The 15,431-nt window shown below is 49.0% G+C and overlaps 1 protein-coding gene across 6 annotated transcripts in view; it reads left to right on the top strand.

Moving 5' to 3' along the window:
- Positions 1 to 15,431, top strand: part of ACP6 (acid phosphatase 6, lysophosphatidic) — a 44,770-nt gene that overhangs the window by 19,565 nt on the left and 9,774 nt on the right. The window contains exons 7-11 of one of the 6 annotated variants that reach the window (XR_013529180.1): positions 63 to 163; positions 2,361 to 2,456; positions 3,752 to 3,852; positions 4,155 to 4,320; positions 8,574 to 10,609. Coding sequence is in view for 3 of the 6 variants with exons in the window: in XM_035278939.3 (XP_035134830.3) it covers positions 63 to 163; positions 2,361 to 2,456; positions 4,155 to 4,320; positions 4,992 to 5,135 (507 nt within the window). In the remaining 3 variants the exon portion in view is untranslated. Of the gene's footprint in view, positions 1 to 62; positions 164 to 2,360; positions 2,457 to 3,751; positions 3,853 to 4,154; positions 4,321 to 4,991; positions 5,193 to 8,573; positions 10,610 to 15,431 lie in introns of those variants that run through there. The other 5 variants (XR_013529179.1, XR_013529181.1, XM_035278941.3 and 2 more) reach the window with 5 other exon arrangements.

Genomic DNA, 15,431 nt, shown 5'->3' with positions numbered 1-15,431 from the left:
TCAGCTGCTAGAATCAGTATCTGAGAAGCGTTTTTTTCTGAAACTACCTGTGGCCCTTTCAGGCACACAGCCTCCCAAGCTGCCCCATGCTGAAGAGATTTGCACGGATAATTGAACAGAGAGCTGTGGACACATCCTTGTACATACTGCAGAAGGAAGACAGGTGAGGGGCCTCTCATGGCTGGCATGACCTCAGGCTTGGTCAGACATCCAAGTGTACGGGGCAGAGGAGTTCATCAGGCCCACTCCACTCTGTGCATAAGGAGGCTGAACCTCACTCTGTCCGCCTGCCAGTGGGCCCCGGTCCTCGCCCTTCTGCAGCTGGGACTAGTGCCCTAGTGCTTCTGTTTCCTGTTATGTGGAACCGGGAGCCACCCGCCTCCTGACTTTATCACTTGCCCTTTCCTTTCACTTTAAGGTTTAAAGGATTTGGGTGGGGGGAGCTGAAGAAAGAATATTTATTTCTCTCTTTATTCATCATGTTACAATTTACAAATGATTTTCACATTCTCACTGTGAGGCGAGTGAGATACCTTTCCCCCTGGCTTTGTAGATAAAGAAACTGAGGCTGGGAGATACTGCCTACCTGGTCTAGGCCCAGCTAGCAAGTGGCAGATCCAGAACTTGGTCCCAGATCCACTGACTGCCTGTTCTGTGTTTTTGCTGTATTACTAGCACTTAGTAGGGTTCTATTTCTAGAAGGTCTGTTTCCTGACTACCAGAATGGAAAGTTTTTTTTTTCCTGATTGATTGAATGCGTTCAGCTTGCACTAAAGATACGTGACTTGATAGAGGAGGGGAGGTAGGAAGTAGTCCTGGGAAAGTCGGGGGAAGGCACCTAACAGTTCAAGAATCTGCATGGCTGGTTGCCTAAGGATAAGAGCCCCTGACTGCATTCTTTCCACTCAGTCAGTATGTCCACTTGCGTGCAGGCCTAGGGCATCCAGAAGGTTCCTGCCAAGCTACATAGCTTCCTGCCACTCCCTGGCACTTGCCAGCTTCCCTTTTCTGTTTGTGAAGGGGCTCCACCATACCTAAAGTATTACTTGCTGCTCTCTCCTTTATCAACAAGAACAACAACAACGACACACACACACACACACACACACACACACACACACACACTCTCTCTCTCAGTAAATATTTTAAGCTGTGTAGATCATCCAGTTTCTGTTACAACAACTCATCTCTGCCCTTGTAACATGAAGCAACCAAAGACAGTATGCAAACCAATAGACACGGCCGTGTGCCAATAAAATTTATTTACCAGAGTTGGTCAGAGTTGGCCCGTGGTGTAGTTTGCTTTATTCTGGTGTAAATCATTTTAAACAGGACCTTGTCTATTGTCTTTTTCATTCCAATTAGCCCTGGTTTTGTAAAACTAACATAACTTCAGGGACAAATAGTTACAACCTCATGATGCCATCCAGCTTGGCTTTGCCTGTGTACGTTCTTCTGAAAAGCGTATGTTGCGTAGTGTGGGTCGCCTGCTCTTCATCCATTGCTGAAACACCCTGACTTATAAAGACGGCCGTTTACCCAGTCACCACGAATAGGGATTTGTCTAAGCCAATCATGGCAACCTTGTTTTCATTGGTCAGTGACTGGCTTCTGGGAATTCTGGGAGGGGTCTTTTTTTCTCTTTGATAAAAAAGTAAGAAGCACAAAAAGAGAAGACAGGCCCCTGAAGGCTCCGTGGAAGCTGATCAGCTGCTCTGATGAGTAGATAGATGAGAAACATTTCTTTCTTCTATAGTAAGTGGACTTTGCTCACTATGTGAGTGAATGTGCTTTCACCTGCGGTAGTCACCTGTGGTCGTGATGTGACAGGCCTGAGAATGGAAGTGGTGGAGCCACAGAGCCAACCCAGGGAGCATGACCGCCGAGCGTCTTCTGCTAAATAAATCAGATGTAAATGAGAAATGTCCCTATGGTCTAAACTCCAAAAGGAAGAAGGCTGGCACAGAGGAAACAACATTTAGAATGTTCTTGTTCCTTCTGATTATTTTTCTAAGGGCCTTCTGGAATTCCTGGAAATTATTATCCCCTCTCCTTCCCAGCTTTGTCGGCTTTCTTCTTTCATTCCTCAAGGCCTAGTTGGTTTATCCGGGTCTCCCCTCCCCGCTCCCGAGCCCCTCCCATCTCAGTTGTTCACAACAGGTCTTTGTGCTGGTGCTTGTGTTGTTGAAAGCCTTTGCCCACAGAGGACCCCCGACTGGACGCACTGCCGTTTCTCTCCTTCTGGCCCCTTGCTAGCCCTTATGCATTACTTGCCTTTTTCTCAGCTCCGTCTGATAGAACTTAGAGGTCCTGGGGGAAGAATCAGCTGAGTGCCCTTAAACGTTGTTCACTTTTCACAGGGAAAGTCTTCAGATGGCAGTAGGCCCATTCCTCCACATCCTGGAGAGCAACCTGCTGAGAGCCGTGGACCCTACCACTGCGCCGGACAAGATCAGGTACCTGGCACAGCAGCCCTGCTTTGTGTACCTGAGGGCCGTGGGGACTTTGGCTGCAGACAGGGAGCCCAGATCTTAGTGAGGCAAGAACCAGGTTGCCAGTGACTGAAGGGAGATGTTTAACCGGCCCCAGTCTCAAAGAGGTTCACAACCTTTTGACCTTTTTTCCTGCTGTACCCCTCCTATCATGTTTTCAAAATTTTATTTTAGTGAAAAGAACCTCAAATTTATTCTTGCTTTCTCTCTTGTTTTTAATTAATTGAACATATATCAAACAGTAGGCAATTATGATGTCACACTGGTTTGTTATTAGTCCAAAACAAAGATAATTGCTTAATGGATTGTGTAGTTTGAACCATTTTCATTGAATGTAAAGAAGGTATGATATCCATAAGGCATTTAAAAATGTTGGAAGTGTGCTTTGGGAGGCCAAGGTGGGTGGATCATGAGGTCAGGAGATTGGGACCATCCTGGCCAACATGGTGAAACCCTGTCTCTACTAAAATATGAAAAATTAGCTGGGCGTGGTGGCATGCACCTGTAGTCCCAGCTGTTTGGAAGGCTGATGCATGGGAATTGCTTGAACCCGGGAGGCAGAGGTTGCAGTGGGCTGAGATTGCACCCCTGCACTCCAGCCTGGCGATAGAGCGAGACTCCGTCTCTAATAATAATAATAATGTTGAAACTGGCTCACGAGCCTCCATTGCCACTCTGTAGCCTTGAATCCGAGGTTGGGACTATGGCTGTGGAGTATTATGTGTCCTAGGCACAGCCTCACCGTTGTCCAAGAACTTGTCTGATTCTCAGGCTCCAGACTGATCTACTGAATCAGGAGCTGCAATTTAACAAGATCCTCAGGTGATTGATATTCAGCTGAGTTTTGGAGAAACGCTGTTGTGGGATTACGCGTCGCTAGAAGCTCATGATGGTGTAAGAGGTGTAGGGACAGTGAGTTGAAACGGGAACTCTGGGCTGAGATTTACCGCAGCAGATCTTCAGAGCGCCGTATCCTGTCCTCCGCGGCACCTGCACTGACAGCACATTTTTGCTGGCTTTGCTGCCTTGCCACCCTCCACCTTGGATCTTTAGAGTACACAGGATCCAAGGCCAGTCTTCTACGCTGGGGGTCCGTGGATAAAATCCTTGATCTTTCCTAAGAGATGGCTACTGGTGTCAGGCAGATGTAGATTAAATGGCACTCTGATTACTGATGAAAGCCATTTGGAGGATTTGTTGTGGGCCAAATGGGCTTATGAATATTCTTTTGAAATAAACTTAATTTCCCAAAACTTCAGGCGTCCCCAAGAAGGAGCAGACCTTGCCCTACTAAAGTCGTCCATGGCTGAGAGTAGGAAGAGCACTCCCGCAGGCTGCAGGACCCACAGAGAGAAGGGAGGTAGGGCGTAAGCCACACACGCGCAGTCTCTTTGAAACTCACCAGGGAGGAGTGGGTGGGTGGCAAGGAGGAGGCCTGGAGAGTTTCTCTGGTGGGGACCCTCCTCATGAAGACATGGGGAGCGAGACCAAGGGTTCTTCCCACGATCTACGACAAAGGAGTTTGCTGAGTCAGGCTCAGCTGATTTCTAGAGGTCACCTGGTTTCTGAGGCAAGCGTGTCTTACTTAAAAAGGAGGCGGGCCGCATCCTGACCTTCAGAGTCCTGAGATAGGGCATTGTGGAGAGCTGTTTCCTCTTGCAGAAAGCTGTACCTCTATGCGGTTCATGATGTGACCCTCATACCGCTCTTAATGACCCTGGGGATTTTTGACCACAAATGGCCATCGTTTGCTGTTGACTTGACTATGGAACTCTACCAGCACCTGGAGTCTAAGGAGTGGTTTGTGCAGCTCTATTACCATGGGAAGGTAAGTCCTCTGAGGTGGGCTTGGCTGGGGGTGAGGCCCCTCCCTCAGAACCCCCCCACCTGAGTTAGCACCAAGTCTCTGTCCTCAGGCCCAGTGGAGTCCTCCTTGGCACAGTCAGCTCTCTGAATCCCATAGGGCGACTCCTGGCTGTGCCCCAGGGGTCAGTCAGAACGGGGCAGGATGGGGCTTGGGCCTGATCCCAGTTTTGTTACAGACTCCTTCGAGGAGCAGCGTCCCCCTCCTCTTCTCCTGAGCGTCCCTGTCAGGATGTAGCCTCCTGGCTGTGAGGCCTGTTTTGGAGATTGTTGATGGTGTCCTCGGGAAGTGATGTGTGCTGTGGGCACCTGTGGTGTTGGCCCCTTCATCAGGGCTGGCGTCCAGGGCAGAGGCCAGCACGTGCCCCAGGGATGAGCCTATTGGTTCTCCCAGCTCAGGGATATAACTTGACTGTCTCTTCCCAGTCAATTCCACAAACACTTTTTGAGTGACTTTTATAAGTAGGGCATAGTGCTTTTATTCTGGAAGCTGACCAGGTAGTGGGGCCTTCCTGTCTGTACAATATATGTGCACACTTATACCACGTGGGTGAGAGCCTCTCAGAACTTTGGGCTCAGCTGGAAGTAGAAGGACAGGCTCCTCAGTGGAGCTGCTGAGTTACGTCTCTTCCGCAGGAGCAGGTGCCAAGAGGTTGCCCTGATGGGCTCTGCCCGCTGGACATGTTCTTGAACACCATGTCGGTTTATACCCTAAGCCCAGAAAAGTACCACGCACTCTGCTCTCAAGCTCAGGTGATGGAAGTTGGAAATGGAGAGTAGCTGATTTATACAAGCAGGATGTGCTGATTTTAAAATAAAGCGCCTTTATGCAACGCCTCCTGCTTTGTGTGTTTGGGAAGAGGAGGGAGCAAGGGTGATGCACTTTAATATAAGGTAAGTATGTTTCCCTTCTGTGGGTATATTAAGGTTTCTTCCTGAAAGCAAAGGGGGTATAATATTGAGACCAAAAGGTATTTCTCTCTTTTGTGAGTTGGTTTCTAAGGTTAGACGCCAACCTGTGTGTGACACGGGCTGGGGACATCATGACCCTGTAGAACTGCGTTGGTTTTGGACTTTAGTTCTTTTCTCCTAAGTCAATTTCACATGTATTGCGCTCCCTACTAAGTCGTGGTCATTATAAAGGTGAAAACATTCTGCCCTCAAGTTGCTGCAGTCCAGTGAGAGAGGCAGCTAAGTAAATCAGTGACACGGTGCAGTATGTTTTAGGCTGTAATAGGTATTCGAGGGGCTCTTTGGATACGAGAGGAAATCTCTGGCTCGCAGGGCAGGGGATGTGGGGAACAGTGAAGGAAGGCGTCTGAGAAAATCCCGCCCTGATCTGAGTAGAGGGAGGTGGGTAGGAGTTCACCAGGAAAGCAAGGAGGAAAGCGTGATGCGTGTAGGGAAAGGACAGGCTTCAAGGCCAGGGAATGTGGCTGGCTGGTGAGAGGGAACCCTGGGTGGGGAGGCCCAGCAGGAGAAGCAGGAGGGACACTGGGCCCCAGTGGTTGTAGTTCCCATCTCAAACTGAGGGCCAGTTATAATGCCCTCAAGGTCTCATGGCACTGTGGGCCCTGGGACTCTGCAGTGGTGGGACTGGAACCACCCAACATAACAGCTCGTCCCTAACTGTGCCCCTAAGAGCACCTGACGACCCTCCTCCCCTTGTCAGTGTCCCATTCTTCCCCAGGATCTATTTCAACCCATCTCTGACTTTAAACCACCAGTCCCTTTACCTCTCAGAGAAAACAGAAACACAAAAGCCTCTCCACTTCCTCCTACCTTAACATTGACAACTGCAGATCAGGGAGCCGCATATCTCAGGCTCAGCTTTCTCTTCTGAGCTTCAGACACTCTTGTCCGCTTGGATTTCACTGGCACAAGACGTTCCATGGCAGAATCAAACCCCTTTCCTCCTGGACCTGCTGCTCCCACGCACTCCACTATCCACTCAGTTGCCACATCAGGAATCTGCCTTTGTTTTCTTTGTCTTACATTTTCCTATGTCTAATCAGTTACATTTTATCAATAATGCCTGTTTATTTATTTATTTATTTATTTGAGGCGGAGTTTCGCTCTTGTTACCCAGGCTGGAGTGCAATGGCACGATCTCGGCTCACCGCAACCTCCGCCTCCTGGGTTCAGGCAATTCTCCTGTCTCAGCCTCCTGAGTAGCTGGGATTACAGGCACGCGCCACCATGCCCAGCTAATTTTTTGTATTTTGAGTAGAGACGGGGTTTCACCATGTTGACCAGGATGGTCTCGAACTCTTGACCTCGTGATCCACCCGCCTTGGCCTCCCAAAGTGCTGGGATTACAGGCTTGAGCCACCGCGCCCGGCCTGTTTATTTCTTTAATCTGTCCACATATCTTCATCCTCAATCTTCAGTATTCCTTCTCATCCTCAGTCTGCTGGTTGCTGTATTTCTTATTTTACTATGAAACTAAAAGAGATCAGAAGGAAACTTCCATATCCCCCCACCCCCACCCCCTAAATCTGCTCAGTCGCACTGGTGCTTTCATGGCCTGCCTTCCTTCCTCTTACTAAGAATGAACCAGTCCTCCGCCATCCAAGCCCAGCCCCTGGCTTTGCATGGATTCCTACTATTGTCTGTTTTCCGGATGTCGATTTTTTCTCCTGACCGGTTACTCCATTAGCATGCAAATATGCTGCAAAGTCTCCTGTCTTCAATTTTTTTCTCTGCATCTTTGAACGGCTGTGCTCTTTTCCTTCTCTTCTTTATAGCAGAACTCCTCAAAAGAGTTGCCTCCTCTGATTCTTCCCTTCGAGTTCTCTCATGAACCAACTGCCATTAGCTATTCACCCCCACCGCTGCATGGAAACTGCTCTTGTCAAAATCATCAATGGCCTCTGCATGGTAAATCCAATAGCCAGGTTTTATTCTTCTTTCTAAGCGTCTCATCAGTATTCCTGGACTATTTCCTTCTTTTGGCTTCTAGGACAAATACTCTCTTGGTTTTCCTCCAGTTTCTCAACTTTGTTTCTGTTGAATCTACTTTTTTCTAATCTGTAAGTGTCGGGGGGTCCCAGGGCTAACTCCTTGGACCTTTTTCCCACCTTTTCCCCTACACTCACCTACTAGGCGATCTCAAGAATTTCCAGTTTTAGGCTGGGCGTGGTGGCTCACACCTGTAATCCCAACACTTTGGGAGGCTGAGGCAGGCAGATCACCTGAGGCCAGGAGTTCGAGACCAGCCTGGCCAACATGGCAAAACCCTGTCTCTACTAAAAATACAAAAATTAGCCGAGCATGTTGGTAGGTGCCTGCAATCCCAGCTACCTGGGAGACTGAGGCAGGAGAATTGCTTGAACTTGAGAGGCAGACTGAGGTTGCAATCACACCATCGCACTTCAGCAATGGTGTGCAATTTCTGTGCCTGTTCAAATCTACACCTTCCACTGGCTTTCCTGTCTGGGTAAATGGCACCACCATTCACCCTGTCGCTTTGGCCAAGAACGTTGGAATTGCCCTTGACTCCTCTCTTTTTCTCATATTCTACCTCTATACATGGGTAACTCCTGTTACATGTATAGCTCTCTTCACATTATATCCAAAATTGACCACGTCCCAAGACTTCCATTGCTACTGTCTTCTTTCACCTGGATTATTGTAAAGGCCTTGTAGCTAGTCTTCCTGTTTCTGCCCTTCCCGTCTGCCCATCTATTCTCAACGTAGTGTTGCTAGTAGAACAAAGTCAGATCATGCCACTCTTCTGCTCAAAATTCCCCATTGGTTTCCCGTCTCAAACTAAAGGTCAGTCGTAATGCCCTGAAGGCCCTGTGACATCTCACTGCATCCCAGCCATACTAGCCAGCTTACCTTCTTCTTCTTTGCTTGTAATAGAAACTTTTTATTTTCTTTGTAGTTGACAGGTAATAATTGTATATATTTATGGAATACAGCGTGATGTTTTGACAGGTGTATGCATGAGAGAATGATCAAATCAAGGTAATTCACTTACCTATCATTTCATCTCCTTACCACTTTCTCGTGGTGAGAATGTTGAAGATTACTCTAGTAGTTTTCAGGTATACAGTCGCTGTGGTTTGAATGCATCTGTCTTCTCCAGATTTTATGTTGACACTTAGTGGGAGGTGGAGCCTAACGGAGATATGTAACAGATTAATGCCGTTGTAAAAAGGGCTTGCTGGAATGGGTTCCTTCTCTTTGCTTTTCTGCCGTATGATGACAAAGTGATTCTCCTCTCTGGAGGATGCAGCCATAGGCACCGTCTTGGAAGCAGAGAGACCAGGCCCTAACCTGCTGGTGCCTTGATCTTGGACTTCTCAGCTTCCAGAACTGTGAGAGAAGAAATTGTTCATTGTAAATTACCCCATCCGTGGTATTCTGTTATCGCAACACAAAATGGACTAAGACAACAGTATACTGTTGTGAACTGTGGTCACCATGCTGTGCACTGGATCACAAACACTTCTCGGCCGGGCACGGTGGCTCAAGCCTGTAATCCCAACACTTTGGGAGGCCGAGGCAGGTGGATCACGAGGTCAAGAGATCGAGACCATCCGGGTCAACATGGTGAAACCCTGTCTCTACTAAAAATACAAAAAATTAGCTGGGCATGGTGGCGCACGCCTGTAATCCCAGCTACTCAGGAGGCTGAGGCAGGAGAATTGCCTGAACCCAGGAGACGGAGGTTGCGGTGAGCCGAGATCGCGCCATTGCACTCCAGCCTGGGTGACAAGAGTGAAACTCCATCTCAAAAAAAAAAAAAAAACACAAAAAAAAACCTTATTTCTCCTGTCTAACTGAAACTGCGTACCTTTTGACGAGCATCTCCCTTTTCCCGTCATCCCATCCCCTCCTTACTGTCCGTGAAGACGGAGTATGCCAAGTAGCCCTTAGCCACGTCTGCACCTCACGGTGAGCGCAGTTGACGCTCTGCCTGGGATGCTCTCCCAGGCCTTTGTGTGGCTAGCTCTCCGCTTCATTCAGATCTCAGCTCATCATCATCATCTTAGACATGCCCTCCTTTCATCTCCTGCCTTAGGCACACTCTGTCACCTTCTCTCCTGGGCTGAATTGTGTTCCCCCAACATTCCTGTGCTGAGGTCCTAACCCCTGGTGCAGTAAGCCCTCACTCCACGCAGTCAGTAGGCTCTTGGACACGTCGACATTCAGCGGAAGGACAGATCCCAGGTCTTTGAATAACACTGCTTTGTTCAACGTCGTTGTCCTGTAACACTGATGAGAAAAACGTTGGTTTTCTAATATGTTGTTTTACTTAAAGTTACAGTTTCCAAGAACCTATCAATGATATTGAGGACTGAGTGTACCTCAGATGTGACTGTATTTGGAGATAGGGCCTCTTAAGAGGTAGTTAAGGTAAAGAGTTAAGGTCATATGGGTGGGCCCTAATCCATTATGACTGGAATCCTTATAAGAAGAGGAAACAAGGACACAGACACAAGACAGAGGATGACCAAGGAGAGAGGCCAAGGAGAGATGCCTCAGAAGAAACCCGCCCTGCTGACATGTGACCTGGGACTTGGAGCCTGTAGCACTGTGAGGAAATACATTTCCATTGTGGAAGCCACGAGTCTGTGATACTTTGTTACAGCAGGCCCTAGCAAATGAATACACTTTGTTCTGTCTTTTTCCAGCCCCCACCCCCGCGATATTTGTCAGTGCTGGATATTACATATTTGTATATCTACATGCTTATTTCCCTGACTAAAATGGAAGCTCCATGAAGGCAGGTTTCTTCCTGTTCACTGATGTGTCCTCAGCACCAGGAAGAGTGCCTAGTGCATGCTAGTGCTCAGGCATTTGGACATGTGAATGACACATCTGTCACTTCTCTCCGGGGCCCATGGCCACCCTTCTAGGTACCACGGTGGCTTCCTAAGGGGCCACATTTGCACGTGCTTTCCATCACCCGCTGAGACCTGGCCCCTGCCTACCTCTCCAGCTTCACCCCTCACATGCCTCCCTAGCCAGATCCATAGTATGTTTTAAAAAAAAGTCCCACTTCTCTGCCCTCTTTACCTTGGCGCACATTTTCGCATCACCTGACCCTGACACACATTCCCTTTTCCCGTTTAATCCCTGATTATCTCTAGGCCTTCCGTGTTTCTGTTTGTCCCTTTTGTCCTGCAATAAAAGGCTGTTTGTCTTGTCTTTTACTGTATTTCTAGAACCAGGAACAGAGACTGTACAAAGTGAACCTCAGCAAAGATTTACTGAATGAATAAATGAGTTCAAAACTGTAAGACTTAACTCTTCTGTCGGCACCCAGGACGCTTCTGTGCACTTTCCCTCCACTCACCACTAGGGGGAAGCATGGAGTAAAGGAAAACTAAGGCTTTCACCGGGTTCAAATTTTGACAGCGTTATTTATTTCTTTGCAGCGCTTGGATAGGTGTTTCTGAGCCTGTTCTTCCTCTCACGTAAAAACGGGCTTAATGGTACGTACTAATTAGGTTGTTGTGAGAATTAATTGAGGAAACGTCTAAGTGCCTTCAAATGTTCTTGTTTTCCCTTTTCTCTTTCATCCCACTTCCCAGGAGATTCTGGACTGCGGCAGGTTTCCCAGGCGGAAGGGAGCCTTTGGGGATGCCCCCCTTGCAGGCAGCGCCCCGTCTCCGCTGGCCCTTCCCGGGGCACTGTTCCTGTGTGCAGATTTGTACGGAAAGATCCCTGGTTCCCTTGCTCAGCAGTTGTGTGACTGTGGGCGTGCCACTTAATTTCTCTTAGATTGTCCCAGCTGTAAAGCAGGGAGGTTAATGTTTATCTGCCTGAGGATAGAAAGTACAGTGTGAAACGCTCTTCCCAAACTCCCACCCTCTCCTTGCCTTGACTCCCTTCTGTGAGGGGCCTTAGGGTGCTGTGGAGGTTTAAGAATTCCCATGGGAGGCTCTCACCCGTGTATGGCAAAGGAAAAGGCTTCCCCGGACAGAGGAGAGTGGTCATTCCCCTTCACCCACGGAGCCGGGCTTGCCAGGGAAGTCTGACTTCATCTGCGGCTCCCCGATAGCTCTTCCCAAGGGTCTTGTGGCTCATCTTACAGAGATCCTGGCTCTGGCAGGCCCTGGGATGAAGGACTGTCACTCGACAAGACCCTTCATTGCCATGTGCCGATTTCCCTGTAACACTTTCACGTGGATCATTAAAAACAATAGCAAGGGGACAGAAATCCTTGAAGGGCCCAACTGAAGAGGGAGGAGGAGAGGGTTCCCGTCCTACCCTCCCCTAGTCTTCGGCGCCGGGACCTGGTGTGCCAACCTGTTTATTTTCATTGTAGGAAACTCACTCAGGTCTTTGTCAGTGGCACCTGGCACCCCTCTTCCTCAGCTGGAATCCTCTAGGGCACTGCCATTTACCTGCAGAGGAGGCTGGGCAGGCTGTGGTGGACAGTGGCGGGATCTCGGCTCACTGTAACCTCCACCTCCTGGGTTCAAGCCATTCACTTGCTTCAGCCTCCCAGTTAGTTGAGACTACAGGTACCCACCACCACACCCAGCTAATTTTTGTATTAGAGACAGAGTTTCACCGTGTTGGTGTTGGCTGGGATGGTCTCGATCTCCTGACCTCGTGATCCACCCACCTCAGCCTCCCAACGTGCTGGGATTACAGGCATGAGCCACTGTGCCTAGCGGGGATCTTTCTTCAGTTTGGGAGCTAGAGCATGCCCTGGGGCTGCTAGGCAGCGAGGAGTCCCTTCTGCTGGGTGGGGAAATCCCCCTCAGAGACCACTGTGTGTTCTTTTCAGACGCTGCCCTCTGGTGGCCAAGAGGACCTCGCAGTCCAGTCCCTCCCAGTCCATCCTGCCAGCTTCGGGAAACCTGGCCCCTGTTTAAGGCTGGCTGGAGACAACTGAAAAACACTTTCCCCAGTAGGAATCTTCTCAGGATTCCGCTTTCCATGTGGCCTTTAAATCAAATGTACCTTTTCCTGAGGAAATTGGGAGGGGGGCAGTGGCCCACAGTCACCATGTCTGAGAACTCAAGAGACCATTGGCCTTGGAGTCGTGTGCTTTGAGTTGAAGTCCTGCCTATAGCTATGACCTGTGTGACTCTGGGCAAGTCCTTTAACTTCTGCTGATGAACTGTGTGTCTTCATTTGTGCAATCGGACTCTCATGTAGCATCTCCCTCACGGGATTATCCTCGGACTCACATAGATTAGGTATGGCAAGCACTTCCTAATATGAAAAGTGTTATGCACATAGAAGGCATTGCCCCTGCTATGCCACAGAAGCCTCTTTGTGGCTTCTCTAGAACGTTCCTCAGGGCTGTGGGCAGTGGATGCCTGGACCTTGACGTCTTGCCCCTGGGAGGTAAGATCTTGGTGGCTGAAGACTAGGCTGTTTGCAGGGTGCTTAGGCCACATGAGGGATAGTGAAAGAAGCACGTACCTTGGAGTTAAGAGCCAGGGATTTGGATTCCAGATTTACCACTTTCCTGGGCCCTGTGACCTTGGGCAGCTCCTTTAGCATTGCAGAGTTTCTGTTTATCCACATGGGAGGATGGTGATACTATGTGCTGTGGGTAGTGGAGGGGGATGTAAGCAAAATAACCACATGAAAGAGTATGGAAGGTGGTAGCACCTCAAATACAAATTTTGAACATGCATCTTCTTGTATTTGGGCTTCAGGAAACTAGAGTCCAGCAGCCTACTGTGTGCCAAGAAGTTCGAGTCGCTCTGTGTTGTACAGAGATTTTTAGAGAAGGCCAGTATGTGCTTTGAAATCAAAGGTACAGCTCGGTAAACCAGCAAAGGGAGTGTGCTGGGAGGTGGGGGCCAGTGGTGATAGAGCTGTTTATATTGGTGGTAAAGCAGGGCATTTTTCTCTGAGGCAAGCCTTTCACAAAGGAAAATCTGGATTTGAGAGAGGTTAAAAGTCTCACAGGTAAGGGAAACATGTAAGGAAATGGCCTGCGCTGAATCACTGCAAGGGACAGTATTCATCAGAGAATTAATTTGGAAGGAAACAGAGTGTGAAATAGCAGCAAGGCTTTCAACTTTGGGCACCGTGGCCTTAAAAACCCAAGCAGTGCTTCAGAAGCTTGCCAAGACCCAGTCTGGGAGCTACCTCCGGAAAAGCAGCTGGGGGATGCCCAGAGACCACAAATTGCTGAGCTTGGGAGGAACTGATTGAGTGTGTAATTAAGGGGAGGGTTGTATAACACTTGGGTGAGTAGAACTTGATGGGGTCAAACCAGCAGGGCTTCTGGGAGATGACAGGGCAGTCCCTGGAGCTGGTTCCAACTGAAGCCAGCTGCATAAAGGTAGGCACGGCTTACCTGAGCCTTGCAGAGAGAAAGATGGAAGAGATCAGGAAGGGGAAAGGTTGAGGGAATGGTTGTTCTCTAGGTCAAATGTTCCAAAATGCTGAATGAATACCTCAGGGGTTCAGTTCTAGGAGTAAGATACCATTATGGAGCAGTGGGGAAAAATCCCTAGAAACTGAAGATCAGAGAGGCTGTGGCTTGGCCAAGGTCATGTAGCACCATGGAGATTTAATGGATTCTGAACTGCGATTGTGCATCTGGAGTGCATCTTGGCCAGGTGGCTGACACCTGCAATCCTAGCACTCTGAGAGGCCGAGGTCAGAGGATCACTTGAGCACAGGAATTTGAGGCTAGCCTGAGCAACATGGCAAAACCTCATCTCTCAAAAAATGTAAAATTTAGCTTGACATGGTGGCCAGTGCCTGCAGTCTCAGCTGCTCACAAGGCTGAGGGGGGAGGATGGCTTGGGCCGGGAAGTCAAGGCTGTGGTAGCCCGTGTTCACGCTACTGCACTCTAGCCTAGGTGACAGAGTGAGACTCTGTCTCAAAAAAACAAAAAGAGGCCGGGCGCAGTGGCTCACACCTGTAATCCCAGCACTTTGGGAGGCCGAGGAGGGCAGATCACGAGGTCAAGAGATCGAAACCATCCTGGCCAACATGGTGAAACCCCGTCTCTACTAAAAATATAAAAAAAGTTAGCTGGGCGTGGTGGCATGCCTGTCGTCCCAGCTACTCGGCAGGCTGAGGCAGGAGAATTGCTTGAACCTGGGAGGTGGAGGTTGCGGTGAGCCGAGGTCACGCCACTGCACTCCAGCCTGGTGCCTGGTGACGGAGTGAGACTCTGTCTCAAAAAAAAAAGAAAAAGCAAAAACAAAACAGTGTATTTGTATGTGCCACGCTGATATTGAAGACAGAAAGGGAATGGTTTGGAGTATAAAGGGGGTGTCCTTTGATCATGTATGGGGATCAGGAAGGGAAATCTTTTGTAGTATATCTGTGGACAGGATGGGTGTGTATGGGTAGGATACTGAAGCACTTAGGCAGGCTCACCACTGCTTCATTACTGCAGCCCCAATCCCGGGTGTGTGGAACAGGCCCCGCCCACCTCGCTAGCCTCATCCTCTGCCACACTCCCTTTTGCTCTGCCCCTAGATCTTGAGGAGTCGGTGCCCTCTTGATATTAAGATCTCAGCTTAAATACCACCCTCTCTCACACGGGAATGTTTGCTCGTATGTATATGTGTATATTTAATTGAGTGTGTATTTCTGCAGAGACAGTAGAGTCCAGTGGTGAGACACACAGGCTCCACAGACAGACTGCCCAGGTCGAGGCTCTGTCCTTTAGGGTCCGTATGACCTGGAGCAAGTGACAACTTCTCTGCCTTTTAATCTGCAAAATAGGAACAAGAAGAGTTCTTATCTCATAAGGCTTAGTGAGGAGCATACACATGAAGCATTCGGAACAATGGCTGGCACACAGGCAAGCTAAAACATATTAGCAGTTACCTGTTCGTAAGGGCTGACTGTACTGTGTCCTTGTCTGCAGAAGGCAGGAAGCCTGTCTGGTTGGCTCACTGCTGTGTGCGGTGAGCATGCTGTACGCTATCTGGAGAGCACGACCTGGCGTGGAGTAGGGGCTCAATGTGGACTAATTGCATTAATTTGCTGAATTCATGAAGAAACCAATTCAGTGGTCGGTTGTTCTTCAGGGAGGGGTTCGTGTTAGGCCTTTGCCCTGTTGGACTTGTTTTTTCAAAAAAACTTTGCAGGGCCGGGCGCGGTGGCTCACACCTGTAATCCCA

The sequence above is a fragment of the Callithrix jacchus genome, chromosome 18 (genome assembly GCF_049354715.1).
Source record: "Callithrix jacchus isolate 240 chromosome 18, calJac240_pri, whole genome shotgun sequence".
In the NCBI taxonomy this organism is placed as follows: domain Eukaryota; kingdom Metazoa; phylum Chordata; class Mammalia; order Primates; family Cebidae; genus Callithrix; species Callithrix jacchus.
Note: the sequence above shows the minus strand (reverse complement) of the source record. Positions and strands in the feature narration are given on the sequence as shown.